This window comes from Chaetura pelagica, unplaced genomic scaffold, assembly GCF_000747805.2.
Source record: "Chaetura pelagica isolate M959 unplaced genomic scaffold, ChaPel_1.0 scaffold248, whole genome shotgun sequence".
NCBI lineage: Eukaryota > Metazoa > Chordata > Aves > Apodiformes > Apodidae > Chaetura > Chaetura pelagica.
Genome location: NW_009954309.1, coordinates 2,440,393 through 2,459,798, shown reverse-complemented (window position 1 = coordinate 2,459,798; position 19,406 = coordinate 2,440,393). Strand labels below are relative to the sequence as shown.

The 19,406-nt window shown below is 42.3% G+C and overlaps 1 protein-coding gene across 1 annotated transcript; it reads right to left on the bottom strand.

Moving 5' to 3' along the window:
- Window positions 1-10,982: 10,982 nt before the first annotated feature.
- On the bottom strand, window positions 10,983-19,017 carry BAG3 (BCL2-associated athanogene 3). Its single transcript, XM_010003989.1, has 4 exons — window positions 18,971-19,017; window positions 16,441-16,846; window positions 13,975-14,355; window positions 10,983-12,284 (listed from the first exon to the last, which is right to left on the bottom strand). The coding sequence occupies exons 1-4, from the start codon at window positions 19,015-19,017 to the stop codon at window positions 11,517-11,519; spliced, it is 1,602 nt and encodes a 533-aa protein (XP_010002291.1). The 3' UTR covers window positions 10,983-11,516.
- Between the last annotated feature and the right edge of the window lie 389 nt (window positions 19,018-19,406).

The window sequence follows — 19,406 nt, the reverse complement described above, 5'->3', positions numbered from 1 at the left end:
CCAGTGGGGTTTTGAGTGTCCCCAAAGATGATGACTCACAGATGTTCAGGGCACCCTCTGCCAGTGTTTGACCACCCTCACAATAAAAGAGTTTTTTCTTATCTTTAAATGGAATTTCCTGTATTTCATTTATTGCCTGTGTCCTATTGTCCTGTCACTGGATACTACTGAGAAGAGTCTGGCCCCTGTCTTCTTTTCTTGCTTTCATCAGGCATTTATACACATTGATGGGATCCCCCCCTGAGCCTTTTTGATGCTAAACAATCCCAGGTCTTATCCCAGATAAGACAAGAAGCATTGAGCGTAATTGCAGGAAGAATGATTTAGACAAAACTAAGTCGTTTGGATAACTAAGCATGGGAATAGACTACTCACTGAAATTAGCTGGGCAATATCCACCACTAGTGCTTTTTAAAAACAGGCTGGCTGACACAAGAATGTGGTCATGTGATCTTTTCCTTTTTACAATCTAGGACGATTTGTTGCAACCTTTTTTTTTTTTTTTAATCTCAGTCTCTTTACCCATCTCCATGTTTTCTTCACCTTCTTTTCACCCGTCCTATTCTGTCTTTCTTCTCTTGTGCATATATCTGTCTAGTAGTAGCAGATCTTCTAAAAGCTTAGAAAGCTTTATCAGTGCAGATACTTGCTAGCCAACCAGAAATTGCAACCTTCATCCTACCTAACCCTCTTCATTGCTGGGCTTTTTCCAGTTGGATTCTGAATCTTCAGAATGATGGGCTTAGTGTTATGTCCTACACTCAGGTTTTGTGTGTTGATTTAGTTTAAACCTGCCTCATTATAAATAGTGTGCAAATTGAACTTAAGCATCCAGATCCACCTGAGAAACAGTAGGATTTTCAAATGTCATCACATGTAACTGTTACTTGGGAAGACAAATACCATCTCTCCGAATACACCCCCATCCCTTTCCTTCTTCTTTTTCCTGCTTTATATACATCACCTGGCATAGAATATCCCTTTGGTCAGTTGGGATCAGCTGTCCTGGCTATGCTCCCTCCCAGCTTCTTGTGCTCAGGCACAGTAGCAAAGCATGGGAAGTTGGAAAGTCCTTGATTTCTTATCAACAACTAAGAACATCAGTGTACTACCAACATTCTTCTCATACTAAATCCCATACTAAATCCAAAACATAGTGCTGTTCTAGCTACTAAGAAGAAAATTAGGTCTCCCCCAGCCAAAACCAGGGCAGACCCTCTCAATTTACTGTTTTAATAAAAAAATAATAAATAAAAACCACCCTCCCTCACAAGAGTGCTGTTTCTTTCTGTGCTGTTAAATGATGCTTGCTTTCTAGGCATTTGTTGTCCAAACATGCTTTAAAACTTGATAGAGATATTTTCAATGTTTTCAAAAAAAGCAGTGAATAAGCAATGTAAAGAAAAAGATTCACACAGAGAACAGGAAACCAAGAGAGAAAAAAAGCTGCTAATCCATTTTTCCCCACTCAGCCATGCTTACTTCTCCACGGAAGCAGTACCTCTGGATGTGCTAAAAGAAACCCAACCCCAAAAAAACAAGGAAACAAACATGAGCAAATCTCCAAATAACTTTCTTGCTCAGCTAAATGGGTTTGGAATGAGGTTTCTGAGACTTAACTAGTGCATTCTTCATGCAATTGTTCTGTTTGGCTGGTTTGATTTGCCTCAAGCCTCAGTGCTAATCACAGTGAAAAAATTTAGTTCAGGCTCTATTTATATTTGCTAACAATCTTAAAAATAGATGCTACTGCCCTACTCTTAATCAGACACAGCATCCACAGGCAAAGAAAATTTAACACTGACAATACCAGCTGTGGTCACATATTTGATTCTCAGTTGGAAAAAGTAATTTTAAGTAGCCATGTATCCTTCAGTTTTGTTCAATGTATTTGGATTCAGCTGATTGAAGAGAAAATGAAACATTATGTCCTGCCACAGGACTATAATGCCTATAGGAAAAGGATTCAGGAAGGACTGGGAATCAACACCACTGACTTATACTACTGACACTGCAAATAATTTACCATGCCACCTGTACATTTGAATAACAGGTATATGACCTATGGCCATGGAGTATTTTATGACTGGAAAGCACTTTGGAATCATAGACTTAAAATACTAAACAAGTACACATAAGAGGAAGCAAAGCTCCCTGAGAGGGAAATTAGGTAAAAAATAGTCCCCAACCAATGTGTTAACAGGATGAATTTCTGTGGACAGTGTGCCATTATGCAAAAAAACAATTTTTACACTATACTTTATATGACCTCTTCTTACAGTCCAGTTTGTACAAGAGATGGCTGCATCAGCTATCATATCTACCATATAAAAAAGATTGGCCCAACCCTTAGAGTCACATGGTTGTGACTCCTTGGCAGTTTTGTTGCTGATGTAAGTCACATTAAATTAGGATATGGAATCACTCCACCTCAGGGAAAAAGTGGCTTATATGAATTCTAGCCTGGCCTCACTTTGAGAAGTAGCACCCTTGACAAAATCAGGTTTTACTGAGTAATTGATTGTACCTGAAGGGCCCTAAAGAAAAGCTGGGGAGGGACTTTTTACAAGGGTTATAGTGATAGGACATGGGGTAATGGATCAAAACTGGAAGAGGGGAGATTTAGGTTAGACAGGAGGAAATTCTTTAGTGTGAGGGTGGTGAGACCCTGGCCCAGGTTGCCCAGAGAAGCTGTGGCTGCCCCATCCCTGGCAGTGTTGCAGGGCAGGTTGGATGGGGCTTGGAGCAACCTGGGCTGGTGGGAGGTGTCCCTGCCCATGCAGGGGGGGTTGGAACTGGATGATCTTGAAGGTCCCTTCCAACTCAAACTATTGTATGATTCTATGATTTTCATGTCCTGCTCTTTTAAACTGAGTCTTTGAGAAATGAAACATAGATATACCCATGTTGGTTAGAAAGGACCTCTGAAGATCATTAGACAACCTTCCACTGTAAGCAACACTGTCTTAAAAAGCAGGGCAGAAATTAGAAAATGTATAATTTGCTGGTCCTCAGAAGCCTCACACTACAGCTCCCCAGGGCCTTATAAGGAAAAAAAAAATCACTCTGACACAAAGTACTAAAATCCTGCTTGCATTTTGTAGTTTTGAGAGGTTTCAGCCACCTCTTGCCAGCCTATGCTCAGGAGAACACCACCTGTATGGAGCTGAAAATGATGCTTTGTGCCCTAAGAATGATCTAAACATTACCTGCTCTGGCACAGAAGTGCCTGCCTCAGGACTGTCCTTGTTTCTTGGGCTGGTCTCAAGTGGGATTTTTTCATATCATATTCATATACAATTGCTCAGTTAGAACGAACAAACCCCTGTATTTCTTCGTGCCATAGCGGACATGAATAAAATCAAGGAAATTAAGGAGTTTCCTTCACATAATTGTTTCCATCCGGACAGCAGGGATTGTAAAACAGCTGGAGCGGCTGGTGAGTTTCCTCAACATGAGTGATGAGCTGCTGTGTCACCCTTTCTCCGCTCATCATTCCACGCTCGACCCTCTGTGCTTAATTAAAAGTGTACTTTGAAGTGGCTCCTTTAGGAAGAGGGGCCGAGCCCGTAAATTCCAGCCCCCTGGCACCCAGATTTCGCAGGAAGGGACCGATGGTAGCGCCGGGCTGTGTCCGACTGCCCCAGCCACGGGGCGGGAGGCAGCGGCATCATCCGCGGGGCTCTGATGCCCTCTGCTGGCTCCTGGGGACTCCTGTCGTTCCGGGTTGGACCTCACAGAATCATAGTATGTTTTGATTGGAAGGGACCTTCAAGATCATCCAGTTCCAACCCCCCCCTGCATGGGCAGGGACACCTCCCACCAGCCCAGGTTGCTCCAAGCCCCATCCAACCTGCCCTTCAACACTGCCAGGGATGGGGCAGCCACAGCTTCCCTGGGCAACCTGGGCCAGGGTCTCACCATGCTCTTGGTGAATAATTTTCTCCTAATGTCTAAGAGAAAGGATGGACAAGGGAGGTAAAGGAGGGGAAAGCAAAGGCAAGGAAGGGAAAGGAAGGTCAAAGAAGGTCAAGAAGGGGCAAGGAGGAGAAATTAATAGGCTTAGGTTGCCAAGAAATGCCTTCTACACATGACCTTCTGGAACCGCAGCTGAAATGTCCATATGAAGGGATACAATACTTTGCTAAGGGATCACTGTCTTCATGTAGATCCCAGATTGGAAATGGTTATTTGATTTACGTGAAGACTGAGTGTCATGTGTAAGTAGAATTCTGCAAAACCTAGTTTGGATGGGAGTACCCCCGCATTTAAAATGCTGGATATGTCAATGCTGTTTGTTGTAACTAGAACTGCAGGAACTCAGGGCCTCCTTCACCCTGCAGACCTGCACTAACCTAACATCTTTTATAAGCTTTAAAAAAACCATAGGAATGTAGGCATCTGCTAGAGGCTGCCACCACAGCATGTCAGCCTCCTGCCACGTTTACTCACTGCTGTAGTGAACACATGCAAGATTAGAAAGTTTGCTTAACTGTTACTGGATACCATGTTCCATCACAGTCCTTTCAGCTGCTTTACAAATACTGCAGGGGGAGATTCTGCCTTCTGGCTCATAGGCTCAGGACCCACAGTGGGGGTCCAGGGAGATTTAGCAGAGCTGATCTGTAGACCAGGGGAGCTCTTCATGCCAGTGCACTGTGGGTCACAGAGAGAGGAACATACCAACACACTGACGAGCAATGTCAAGGGAAGACAGACACAGAGCCCAGCCTGGTTCTCTTGTCAAATGACATCAGGTAATGTTTGCCTGTGCTGTGGCACAACTGCAATTACAAGCACCAAAACAGGAATGTGAGGACATAAGTGAGTTGGTATGGTACACCGTAGATCAGAGGCAGTGGAGGAATTAGAACTTAGTGATGCAGAAAGCCAGTTTCTCAGCTCTATCAAATACGTATCCTGTAATTTCATAGCCATAGATTGCTTCTTAGTGTAGTCAAGCATAAACTATTCAAGGCAGGGATTCCCTGCGCATGTAATTGTATGTTATGTAACATGAGTGATGTGTCTAATTGTCACTGTAAAAAGAGAAGTGTAATAATAATGATTGCTATGATTTCTGCCTTCCCTAGTAGTGCATATTTTGCTTGAAGTAATCAGGGACTTGTTGCTAGGTAGTTAATATTTAAGGTACCTTAAGTATTTTAATGTGTCTATGCCTGCTGTTTCTAGGCAGCAATATTTGTTTATGATATTGTTATACAATCCTTTCTACCTAATATCCTTTATTCAGTGTAATCTAATATATCCATACAGTTAAATTTCAGTCTTGATACTTTTTATTCACAGGGTAGCATATTAACTCTGATGGAGAAGATCTATTCTTTGTCAGGATGCACTGCTAGCACCTTTTTTTTCCATTGGACAACCTTCAAAACTGAGTTAAATATTTAAACAAGGCCATTTAAAAGTTGCTAGTACTTCTATGCACTTTCAGCACCTATTGCAGATGCTTACATGTTTCAAAAATACAAAATTCCAATTTTTAATGTAAATTATATGATTTCTCTATTTTGGATGGAGAGAAGACCAACCTGGATTTAATTACAGTTACCTTCATTTTAGTTACCTCATGTTTCCAAGCATGGTCCATCTTCAGAGCTGGCTTTACACCTGATATGAAGGCATGCAGAATTTTTTATAAAAGTTTGAATTGCTGAGAATCAAAATCCCCTTTCATTGTAAAGAGAAATTAAGAGCTAAACTTCGAACTTTTTTTTTATCAAGCTCTCTAAATTGTTAAGAGAAATCTTCACATGCAAATCTGCTCTACCTCACCCTTTTCTGTGGCCAAGAGAATGAAAGGAGCTTTCATGGTAGTTGGAAAGGCAGTTAAGGAGAGCAGGAATTTCGAACTTTTTTTTTATCAAGCTCTCTAAATTGTTAAGAGAAATCTTCACATGCAAATCTGCTCTACCTCACCCTTTTCTGTGGCCAAGAGAATGAAAGGAGCTTTCATGGTAGTTGGAAAGGCAGTTAAGGAGAGAAGGAATGGAGACAGAAGCTCATCAGGAACTATGACACTGGGGACCCAGTAATCACCGATACCTACTGAAATGCTTAGCTAGGGGTAAATGTTTTCATTTCATCAACCCTTTGGAAGTAAAAATCTCCATATTTTTGACTGCTGGGCAACACTGGTTTAGGTTGTCCTTGGTTTAATCTCAATTTCATTTAAATAAAATAGAAAAACTCACACTGGGTTAAATGTTATGGTTCTTATTAACAGATTTTACATTCTGAGCTATGCATTTGGAGAGGTAAGGAGACTACTGACTCCTCATATTCTTCGCCACAGATTTATATGGGCTGCAGAAATCATCTGCCTGCCAACCCTGTGAGAAATACACAAGAGAATAACTCCAGACATTGCTCATTTCTGCAAATGGAAGGAGCTGAGCTTTCCTGAGAAGACAGAAATGGATGGCAACTGTAAGTTCACCAATCAATGAAAAACAATACATCAAGGCCATAAGTAATCCATGTAGATGATTTTGCAAATCTAATCTGTTCACTGCCAGGTGCAGCAGAAATAAAATAAAACCAGGCAAATTTCCATACCCCTTTGTTGCTAAATTCAGTATGGCGTTTCTTCTGTTTTACAGCTAAGATAACCCCCCATTTTTTAAAATTAATTTTATACTTGTAAAGGCAGCTGAACAGACCTGCAGACAAGATCCTCTATCCACTGAGTAGATACAGAAGTAGTAAAACTTCAAAATTTGTTACATTTTCTTGCCTGCTCACCTCATTTCTAGAAAAGGTACTGTTTCTCATTAGGAGATGCTACTTATTTTCATGTCTGTTCAGTCTCCATTTACTGAGACTTCCAACATTACCAGTTAGTGCAAATTCCAACAGTGATTTCTGTATTTGCTGTGAAACACACCACAGAACACTGCAGAGTCCTTGTACAGATGTCCAGTCTAAAGGACCAGAGATGAAGGACTCCATATTCCATGTTTAACTCTGAAATGTGAAACATGTCTTTACAAATTTCTGCTCTTTGCAATCTTTTTTTCTGAAATAAGTGTGGCAAATGCATCTTTCTCTTTATAATTAAATCTGTGAATCTCTTCTTTTGCTTGCCCTACAGTTTGCTAGAGGCACATGGATACTGAAGGCTGAACCTCTTCCTTCCATTCATGCAGATTCCCAGTTTCTGGAGACGGCAGTGAAAATTCTGGTAAGCAACAACTGAACTAGCCTCTAATTTTTACCGTCTTTATTTTTTAAAGTTGCCCATTATAAATTCTGGAAGGGTATTTGACTGAGAATTGGTACATTCTGCTGATGTGTAACCAGCTTCTTGCCCATCTTAAAATAACTCCTGCTCTGGATTTCTCTGGCTGGCATACGATTACATTTGTATCTAGTATTACAAAGGGTGGACAGGCCGTTCACATTCACACAGTGGTTCACAGGAATGCAGGCTGATGCCATATACAATACTGTGCTGTTTGTGTCAAGCTAGGAAATCCAAATTATCCACATAAAAGGCTCTTTCTTTGAGCAGTAAAACTAATATATCTTAGTGTCAGCTATTTACCTTTTCGCACATGCTCTGTCTTCAGGGAAAAACAGTTTAAACAGACTACTTAATTTGAATCTTTTGTGTAGCACTATGAGATACTTGTACCCACATAAATAGGTGAAAGTGCCAGCAACATCACTGTTTCTAGTGCTGTAATGACAATATTATATATCCAGATAAATTTGGATTTTGAGTCCTAATACTTATGTTAGGACTTCAGGAAATAATACTTTGTATGCTTAATTTATGGGTTCAATCTGTATTTTACAGCCAACATTCAGATCAGCTTTTTGTAAAGGCCTCTTTTACCCAAGTGGCCCAAAAGTGCTGGATGTATTTCTGTCAGAAAAAATTACGTGATTAAAAAAAATTAGCTTTTGCAAGAAAACTAAGTTTGATCCCATAATAAATGTTTACAGCTAACAATTTAGATTTTAATTTCATGAGAAATCTGCATTTCATTACTTGGAGAGAACAGGACCAAACCCACAAGTTACTACCCATAAGTAGTCCTTTAGTCTAAGCCCATTTTACCCTTATGTTTGTGTGTGTCTTATTTAAGTTCATATTGCAGTTTGTCTTTTATTTGTTTACTTGCATTCAAAAAGATCAACACCTGCACACCTAAGGAAGGAAATAAAAACTTAGCAAATAAAAACCTTCTCATAAGCATACCTTGATTAACCTTTGTCCTCTTCAGCAGCCACATGCCAGCCATGAGAAGCTTTATTATTATTTCCACTATAATTTTTAAAAGTAGAAAGTGCCACTTGATATCCTTCTCGAGGATAGTGAGACTGATGGGCTTTCCTAGGCTGGCTTCCATTGCTCCTGGAGTGCAGGGGAATGACCTGCCCTGGCTGTGTTGCTTTCCTGCCTTCTGGGCGGTTTCACTTGTACTCCTTTCCTCCCCCAACTTGTCTGTGAACACAGCTGAGCTAACATGAAGTTGGAAGTCAAACATATCCCAGATAAAGGGATACGTTCTCCCACTGGAGAGAGGAATCTGATACCAGAGAGTGCTGTGGTTTTGCCTTAGCATGTCCTTGGGGGCAATGTAACTATCTGCTGCCCCTTCCTCAGGGTATGGTATGATTTGGCTGTGTGTAAATAGTCAAAATGCTATATTTATAGGAAACACAATGCCTCACTGCTGTGGTAGTTTAAATATAGAGAACAGGACACTACTGGCATTTAAAATATCACTAGCTGGACAAGATAGTGCAATCAGAAAATAGCCTAAGCTTTTACTGTGATCCTGTGTACAGGCTTTTATTATCCCTCTCGCTGCTTTTAAACTAATCGAAACTGTATTTCACTGACTTGGGGATTATTTGCTTCTTAAATAAAGGCTTGACATTGACTCAGAATGAGTCACAGGTAGCTATTTTTTTCTTAATGAAAATCCTCAGGGTATTTTCATTTTTAAAAATGGCTACTGCAAATGCAGTGTGTGGATTTGGTCACTTTGTGTTCCACAGCACATTTGCCGTTTGTTGTACAAGCCTGTACTTGAAAAGTAATGCAATGTAATTCTTATCACAAGTATCAAAACCCTCAATGCTTTCTACCTGAGTTTCAAAGCAACGTTTCCACAGCTAGTTAACCAGGGTCAGCAATCTTCCTCTCCTCTGCCAGCTACCCACACCACTGCAAGGAAGCAAGCAGGCTCTGCAAAGAGTAGGTCAGAAGCTTGCAGGGAATGGGTGGGAACCTTCACCTGCTACTTCCTTGGCTACTCCCTCCCCCCAGCCCATATGCAGAATTTGTAGCTACCCTGATGTGTCAAGAAAGAGATGCTGGGTTGGGTGTAGTTTACTCTTGAGCAACAGAAGAAACAAAGAGAGACTATGACTCAGAGCAAGAGTCTTCCAGCTAGGCAGCTCCAGGGCAGCCAAATGTGCTTTCCCTTATTAGGCCAGATCACGAAACCTAGCTTCATTTTGAGTGATACCTAATTCTGCACTAGTAACAGACTTTAATAATCAACTTTTAATGTACCACTCAGCAGAAGGTAACCCTACCTCTAGCTTTGCTTCTTTAAAAAACAAAACAAAAAAACCCACAGCTGTAATTATATTTGACTTCACCTACTCTGACCAACACTGAACAGAACAACATGAATCAGGCTCCATTAGCAGTGGATGACATATTTTAAAAGGAGAGCACCTGTTTTAACTTCCTGTAAATATTATGTTTTTATGACTGTAATCTGAATTTCCACGTTGCCATCTCAGCTAATGAGGTCTTTTTGATCTGAATTACTTTAGTGGGCTAGTACAAGAAGCCAGAAAGAGATTGGGACTCATGTCTCCCACTGACCTTGCTTATGGCACAAGAACCCAGAGCTGATTTTCCTCAGTTTAAGTATTTTTGTTACATGATGTCAGAGATGTGTGTCCTTAACTGAGATGGAATCCTGCAGGAGGAATGCCTCACTGAAGTGAGTCCATACAAGAATTATGCAGGCAGATCAACTTTCACACCTCTCATGCTAGAATGCCTACACTGCTGCTCCAAAAGCTGGAGTAGCCAAATGGTTACAAGGCATTGTCTGTTCTTAAATGGTGATGTTGACTATCAAAATGAAACTACAGGAAGCATTAACCTTCTATTTACAACTAAGCAGGGCAGGTCACAGTCCAATTGTTCTTTCAAAACACTTGCTGCATTACAATTTACATGCTATGTTGTCATTTTAAAATAGAGAGACAGTTCTAGACGACCACTCTCAACCTGCCCCTTAAAACAAGGTTTTCAGATTACTTTAAATATGATTTCCAATCTAATCTCATGATTCAGAATGTAATTCAGTAGTAATCAATTGCCTCGAGCAGCTAAAGTTTTCGTCATACACTGTAAACATATGCTATCAGGTAGAAAAGATTTCTTCATTTTACAAATACAAGTCAAAGGTAACTCTTGGAGTTCAGTTAGGACTCCTTCCTCCCTTGCATTTGTTCTCTGCTGGCCTGACTCTGCTGCTCTTATTATAAGTGGATGTAGCTGGAGTGGCTCTACAAAGTGTGTTTGGCTGAAAATTTTTAAGTAGTTGTTAAGAAAAGGCTAATGACTTAGTAGAACTAGTTAGAAATGCTGTAAACTTCTGTAAGACAGCAGCAGTAGGTATGGTTTTCTTAATGTTATAAGCATTTCTGTTAAATGGTGACTCCCAAGGCAGAGGGAGACAAAAGTAAGAAAATAAAAAGGAAATGCTAAGCCAAATTATTTCCTCAATCCATATAGGGGATACAGCAACACATTAAAAGCAAGCAAATGGAGAAAGGCACATACTGGTCTTATGAGACAGCAGCTGCCAGACTTTCAACTACAATGGTGTACTAAAGGAAATCTCCATGTTCAGAAGAGTTTATTTTAAACCAATTACTGCCCTTGCATTTCCAGCTTATAAAATCACAACACTAAATTAGGCTTCTATATTATTTTATTTCCCTCTTAAAATATAGCATGAAAGTCCTGCACACATATAAATATCCCTACAGTTTCTTACACACTTTCTATCCATCATTACTTAAAGTGCCCAACTGTGAACATTAAAAATAAAAACATTACTGTTAAGAGTGGCTACACTTACAGAAGGATTGGTATTCTGACAATGCAGGCCACTGATTTTACAAAAATCACCTGCAAAAGAATACACCCTAAACAACACGCATCAATATCAACCCTGAAGTAGTTGGTTTGGCTTTTTTTTTTCATTCAGTTGATCTCAAAGTGATTCATTTACAGGGTTTTTGAAACATGTCTTTTACACAGAGTAAGAATAAAGGATAAATGCATTACTTTCTTTCTAACTCCCTCCTTCCCCACCAAAGTGTTTACTGTGTCCCAAGCTGCTATGTTGATTAAAAACCATTTGAAAAGAGCTCTGGAAATGCATGCAAAATTCATTTAACACACTTCAAGTTACACAGTCTGAGATTTTAATTTCAGCACGGGGCTATGGTTCAGTTGGATTATTAGGTGTGTTTGTCGTGGTGGCGAGATTGGTAAACACTTCTTCCTTAGTTTCAGGCTGATGTTGTTCCATTTTGGTTTCCTCTTTAGCATCTTTATTACTGGTATCTCCCTTGCTCTTGACTACCACAGGTTCAATCTCCATGATTTCCTGTGGTGGCTTAGGCTCTGGCAAATTTGGCTGAAGTCCATCAACTTGTTCTGGGACATCTTCTGCTTTCTGTTCAAGTCTTTCCAAAATGTTCTGGACCTTCCTTACACCATCTCTCCTGGCCTGGCGCACATCTGCACGACCCTCAGGGTCCACTGAGTCTAGGGCTAGTAACTCTTTGGTCAAATACTCTTCAATCATCAAGTATTTTTTGTCAGTTTTCTTGCCTTGAAAGGAGTCGACTGCCTGCTCAAGCATTTGTACCTTCTCCAGAATTGCTTCCACTTTCAAAACACCAGGATGCTTTTGAGGTTCTCCTGTTTCCGTTGTCTTTGGTGGTGCTGCTTCTTCAGGAGGAGGCCTTTCTTGTGGGGGAACAACCTTAGCTGGGCAGGGAACCTTTTTATCAGCTTTCTCTGCCATGGCTGGAGGCTTCTGGGGTGGTACTTTAGGATCTGGTTCTTGGTGGGTGACCTGAATTGGGATATATGATGATGGCACCTCATGTTCGGGTGGTGGCACTGCCTTGTTTTCAGGTTTGATTTCAGGTGGTGGGGGTGGTCTTGGTGGCTCCTGAGGTGGGACTTGTTGCTGAGAAACCTGGTGAGCAAGGCAAGTTTGTCTTGAGATACAGTGAACAATGCTCTTTATTTTCCTTCTACAGAACAACTAACCCAACATTCAATTTCCTGTACTTCTAGAAGGGCAATTTTTGAACATGCCAGATTATTAATCTTTCCTGTGCACTGCTGAATTTTACTGTTTTAAAATAAAAAAGCACTGTGCTGAAGAGTTCTGTTATTGTTTTCAAGCTATGGCAGATTACAAGCACAAATAAACTCTCAAAGACATTAAACTTAGCCCACCAAATTCTGCCTGTGCTCACTGAAATCAGCTCTATGAGCAGTTTTCTGAGAGGACCTCAGAGCAAACTCAAGTCAGTAAGATTTGTTGCAGCTGACTACAGCACAGTCAAGATTTCATCCTCAGTGTGTCACTGAGAGCTGGTGTTTCTTGGAAAGCTAACTACTTTGCTGAGTTTTAATGAGAATTTGGGCTATTCTCATCCCATTCCTGTTTTCAGGACACTCCTTTTTTGGCTAGTGCTTATTTTCACTGATTTTGTTTACATGATCTAGTGGGAGGTGTTCCTGCCCATGCAGGGGATTTGGATCTAGATGATCTTTAAGGTCCCTTCCAACCCAAACCATCCTATGATTCCATGATTCTACTATGTCAACCTTATTACAATACAGCAATTGGAGACAATCCCAGGATTACTACAGATCTAACAGTCATCAAATCAGAATTCTCTTTAATTTGAGATTCATTTTGAAATCTTAGCAGAAAACTGGAATTTGTGAGATCTGTATTTTTCTTCCCCTGCCACCCCCATCACTTATTTGTGCACATAAACAGTGATATTGGAAAGGCACTAGATCCAGCTCTCATGGATTCACATGACTGAATTAAAATACCTATGTCTATATTTAAGCCAAATAAATAACAGCCTGAACTAACAATCTATTCCTTGCTTTACCCCTTAAATGTAAAGTTCTATTAGGGAGCTCAAATTCTCACCCATAAAAATAAATTAGCATTATAACCTAGAATATGCCATTAAATCTGAAGTCCTCACTGTTTTGTCCTAACACCTGGGTTTTCAAAAATATTAACCTAATTCCGCTCCTGTCATTTGCAATGTGAAATCTCTCCTAAGAGGAAGTCAAGGCTTGTTTTCAGAAAACCTCCTCTCCACATACTCAAAATTCCCAGTAGTCTTGAACTGTAGTTTTAATAAGAATTTTAACATGGAAAATATGTTCAGTGAGCAACATATTCTCTAAGCAAGAGCATGCTTCATGTAGGAAGATAAAAAGCTAAGCCTAGATTTTGCTGCTCATTTTTCCTCATAACTAAAATTACTTTGTGCATCTGATGCTATCCCTAAAAGGTTCTGAGACATCAGTGAAGTGTATTTACATAGATGACACCAACAGAATGCAACGTCAGTGACCTCAGTGTAATTACACCAAATTATCCTGTGACAAGAGGAAAATCAAATTGTGTGTTAAATCATATTTTCAGTGATCCAAAGACTCCACAATCCTGATAGGTCAAAGGCAGCTTGTTGCTGGTGTGTTATCTCAGTATCTCCCAGTTTGATTAAGTCCAGAAATGGAGACTGCTTTATGTGCTTTCCTCTAGCTGTCAGCAGGACCCAGTTTTTCAGCTCTACCTACACTGAACAAAATACCTGCCAGGCCATTCCCGTCCCCATTCTACGTACCTGGGGTCTGTCTACAACTGTCTGCACTCTGATGGGAGCTGGGGACTGGATCTGGGTGGTAACTCTGGCCGGGGAACTCTCACGGCTGGATGAGCCTCTCTGAGACACCCTGAATGGCGACTGCGCTCGCACTGTCTTAGGCTCCCTCTCCTCCGGCTGAATTTTGTGAAACACGGGTTGGTGGGCTTGGTATTCCCCCTGCTGGGCAGGGTAGTGTGTCTTCTGTGCCTGATGGTAGACTTGTGTCGGCTGCCGCTGGATGTTTTCGTGGATCACAGGAATTGGAATATAACCACGAGGAAGCTGATGACTTCCTGCGTTGGGTCTGCCAGAGGTTTGAGGGGAAACCGTTGCAGGATCAGAAGCTCCAGGAGATTGAGGCTGCCGTGAAAACAAAATCCACTGTTACATTTTAACTGTTTTGTGCTCACAGTACTTTTCATTTCCAAACAGAAAAGGACACAGTCACAGAAAGTAAAATTGGGTTTCTGGCCCACAAAGGATCCACTTCCTTTTTTTTTTGGCCAAGGGCTTCACTAGACAAACCACAGAAGTTGTGAGAGAACATCATTATAGCAAGTAGAAACCTGAGCTACAGCATTCCCAACCCTCAAATGAACAGGGAGTGGATGCTCAAGTCAGAATGTTTGCTGCTTTTGCATGGGTGTTCCTGTCTAAACCTGTTAAATTTGAGGCAAACTGAAGTTAAGCAAACAAATTATATGCTGGAGAGAAAAACAAACTCCTTACAGAGGCACAAAACATTTAGACTTCTGATCCTGGTCACACTAATAGATTTTACTTGTAAAGAGTTTTTTTTTAAATAATGTAATTTGGTAGTAGGCTATGGCAATGCATATATTGCCAATGCCCTCATTTCCCCCCCTAGGACCTTCCGACTCCACAGCCCCTTGGCACCAGCAGTGAGAGCTGCACTAGCTTAGAACTGCTGTCAGCAGGAGCAAGCACTGAGCTCACTGCAGAATCTGTTCCCTCCATGTTCCAGGTCATGGGGCTGCAGTTTGGGGAAAGACAGCTCATTTGCTCTTAGCTTCCTCCCTCCTCCTGCTATGGCAATCCATCACCTCACCTACTTGGAACCAGCTCCAGCAGTTGTCAGGCTATTCTCTGACCAGCTTCACTCATAAAGGGAGAGGGCAAAAGAATTCTTTCCTGACTGGTTTGTTGCACAGCTCATGAAAGGCCAGGTCAGACTGGAGCAGGACAACACAGCCAGAGGCAGGAGAAGGGCAGGCAAGGCAGGAGAAAGGGAACAAGACCCCTCTTTTGGTGCTGGTGAACTGTTCAGTTCAATTGCCCATGAAACAGCAACCTTAAATAAGTAAGTAAGTAAATTCTGGTTTGTGCAATGGTCACTGCCACTACAGTGGACTTGTCAGCACAAGGTTTAAAGGCACAGGCTCTGAACAGTTGACACCCACACTGCACCGCCTATGTTTGTACTAGCAAATGGGGGGTCCTCAGGAGTTATCTCAGAGGACCTCAGTAAAAGGCACAGAAGACATGTTCCTGAAGCCACTCTGCATGCACAGTGTTGGGAGAAGGAAAAGCTGAGCCTCTTGTCCTGGTACTGCATGGACAAGGCATTGTCAGTTGAGTCAGCTGAGAAACCTGCTAGCAGAATTTAAATTATGTTGCTCAGACTCCAAGCAGGTTTCAGAGAAAAAGCCACCACTGCTGAATTACAGACCTGATGATATATTTTCAGTTTGGTTAAGGCTGAATTTCCAGCTCCTTTTGCTTTGAATAAAAATGAGGTTGATAGTTCCATGGTTTACAAGAATACCAATTCTGCTAATTCTCTAGAGACAACAAACCCAAATCCTACCTTCTGAAAGGTAAAGCAAGCAAAGTGACTTTTAAAAGATAAGTTCATAGTCTGAAAGCATTTTAACATGCCCCTGAATGATCAAAATACTTTACAACTCATTTTTAAAGCTGTATGTATGTAAATCTCCACACTTTGTACAACTGAAATATTAAACTGGAAAGCAAGATCACAGCAGTATAACTTGTAAAATGGCCTGGCTTGTTAGCTATCTGGCCACTTCATTCTTTTTTCTCTTCCACTTTGTTCTCTTTACTTTCTGACTCATGGTGCAGAACACAAGAGACCTGGCTGTATCCTCTGCTTGTGGAGGAACCGGTATGATCCCTGAGGCAATCCTCCCCTGCTGCAGGACCTTTTTGAAGAAGCTATTTACATGCATTAATTCCCACAGAACCATTCCAGAGTGAAAGCAGGCAGCGCTAGAAAAACTTTACATATTTATGCTGCCATGACTGAGCACTTTTGCCTATTTTAATACCCTGCAAGTATTGGGAAAATGTAATCCTGTGGCAAGTTTGGCTTTCTGAAGGCTAAGCTAGCTACCCGCGTGACAGTCAGGTCATAAACGCTGCAAAGACCAAGGCAAACACACCCCAGCACTCTTGACAAGTTACCTCGGGTCCGTGTGCGGCCGGCGCTGGGGCTGCTGCAGCTGCCGTTGTCTGTCCACATTGTTTATCTGTCTGAGAAGCCTCTGTCGGTCCCCTTGGAGGGGACTCGGGGCCAGCATAGGCCCCCCTGAGAGGTGGCTGCACCTGCACGGTGGTAGGCACAGCTTCTGTCTTGTATCGCTGCACGCCAGGCTGAGGAGCAGAAAAGCACGGGTGCTGCTGCCTGCCATCGATGCCCTCGTGGATGACAGGGATAGGGATGTAGCCAGCCCGGAGCTTTGGGTACACCACATTTCCTTCTCTTGGTGGCTGCTTGGGGCTGTCACGAGATGGACCGTTTGCTGACGACTGGCTTTCCTGGAAGTTAAAAACATCAGATAGCACTTGCTGGTAGCTTGGCTCGATACACCTGGAGAGAAAAAGCTGCCCTAAAGGTCTGTCCTAAAAGCAGTATCAGCTGCGTGTGAGAAGTTCAGACCCTCTTGGGTCTGTGCAGGGCAGCTAACAGCAGCTGCTAACCCTCCAGATCTGCAGGCAAGAGAAGAGAGCAAGCTAAAAGAATCTGCTTATGTATGAGCATTTCACCCCCCGTTCTCATAAATACCAACTTAGCCTTTAAAATACCTGCCTCATCACAGCAGATTTCTAACTTGGAACACGTTACTGGCATTTAGCCACCAGCCCACCCCCTTCAGACAGAGCTCCTCCAAACAAGTGCCTGTGGGACTGGAGACATTTCCTTCGCACCTCTCAGAAACCACTCAATGATCCAGATTACAGCTGACAAGAAGCTTTCAAGGAGGCCTAACCCCATCAGAAGTGCAATGCTTGCTGGTGCTGTTCTTGCCACTGGCTCTCTAAAGAGTTACTAACGCTGAACACTGCAGGATGAGCTCACTTCCAGCTACAGCAGGATCCAGTTCAGTAAATACTGAAGGAGAGGAGAGGGGAAGGCAGGGTAGTGTAACAAAGCGGAAAATGCTAAAAAGCAAGGTAAAATAAATTCTCGTGTTGCCCAAGTATGCTCACTGGACAATGTCAAAAGCCCTGGCAAGGGTGGAAATGGTTTGTACCAAGAGCCCTCACAAGTCCTCTAGTAAGTTCTTCCTGCATCGGTCATTCTATTTTGAGGCCCCGCGAGGGCCAAGTTCCAGATGTATCTCTAAGTCAGATCATATAACAAGCACCTCTGTCATTCAGAGGGTAATGTCATTATTCAGTAAGGGGAGAATTTAATAAGGGGACATATGGTGCAAGTGTTGGAAACCCTATTTTTAAAGAGGTGTATAAGCTGCAAAAATATTTAATGTTGCGTCTGTACACATTAATGTATTAATTCATTAATAATTAACTACTTTACCAACCAGATTTTGAGTGTTCTTCCTATTTGACAGTATGCCCTTAAAAAGTAATCTCTGAGAATTCCTGTAAGCAATGAAGCTGCAGAGAATAAAGATTATTATTTAGGTAAACTAGTAAATAAAGCTAACAAGTACTGAAAGGAACAAGTTCATAGTGAGAGCCCCAATGCTGGATTTCCTTTCACTCAAAAAACAACCCCTCCACAAACAAAGGAAAAATCCTGAAGGAGGCAGAGAGGAGAGCCAGGCCTAGAAAGTTCGCACAGACAAATAGTTTGAAGTTGGCTTTTCCAGTTGCAGAACAAGGATGATCTCATGCCAAGGTCTGCGCTGGGATCCACTGCTGACAGATGAGTCATTTTAAATTCACCCTACCAGGAAACCACATTCCTCTGCTGAACTGCAGCCTGTCTGGGGGCTTCAGGACCCTGGGGGCCAACAAGCATTTTGCCAGTTCACCTTCCCAGCAGCACAACCCTGCACCCAGCAGCCACCTCTCCCAGGATCCGCAGGGACGTGCAGTTACGCCAGCGAACTGCCCGGGCCAGAAAATAAATCTGAGGTGTGCTCAGCTAGCAACAATGCGGGGCCGTGTCAGAGCCAAATGTCTGCCGGGCGAGCGGAGCCGAGCAGGCTGCCGAGCAGGCAGGGAAACTGATGATTCGACAGTCGGAAGAAGCACCTTGCCGCTCCGCGCTGACTCCGTGCATTCTGCGCCCCGCGCGCCCCAGCTGCTCCGCACACTCTCCCTGAGCAGGCTGCCTCTGTAACCCTAGAGTTCACAGCCAGCCACCCCACCTCCAGGCACGGCTCCCACGGCTATAAAAAGGAGATTCACTCACTCCCAGTCCTGTCAGGCTCCCCGAAAGGGTCGGTGCTGGGTGGGCCAGCAGCACCCACAGATGGCCTGACACGAGGAGGCTTTTGGCCACACTTGCTCCGCTCCACCTGGGTGTACAACACACCTGCCCTAAGGGGCTACCTGCCAGTTCCTCTCTCTCTTGGCATTTTAGGGGTCTGCCACGTTTTTAACTGCTCCCCTTGGGAATGAACCCTTGAATCTCCTGAAGAAATCCACCACGATAAATCCTTGCCTAGGCTTCAACACAGTGTCCCACTCCCCCATCCTCCATTAAACCCCTGGTAGGACTCTGACCATAGGCTTCCCCTACTTTATCTTCATCTTCAGACCCTTCAGGCTGCCTTTCTTTTTAACCATCTTGGCCATCCGAAAAATCTGCCCCTGCAACTTATGCCCTGGTAAGAAATACAAAAAAAAGCACCCCAAAACCAAACTTAAAACAGGTTGGTTTGCTTTTTCAAATAATTCCAAAGAAAAATCAGATTGGACCACTTTTTCAAACAATTCCATTTATATCTGCAGTGAAACTTTTGACAAGTTAAATACTTTTGTGGGTTTTTTTTAATGGAAACACTGACCCCCTCTTTAACAATGAACTATATATACACTCATAATTTGTCGTGTATTCTTATAGCTTCAGAAAACCTGTGCTGCTCCCATGGGAAGTTGGGTATTTGAAGTTTGTCCCTCTTTGCTAAAGGTCTTTTTTCCTGTAGTCAGGTCTGCTAACCACAAAGGATTTATTT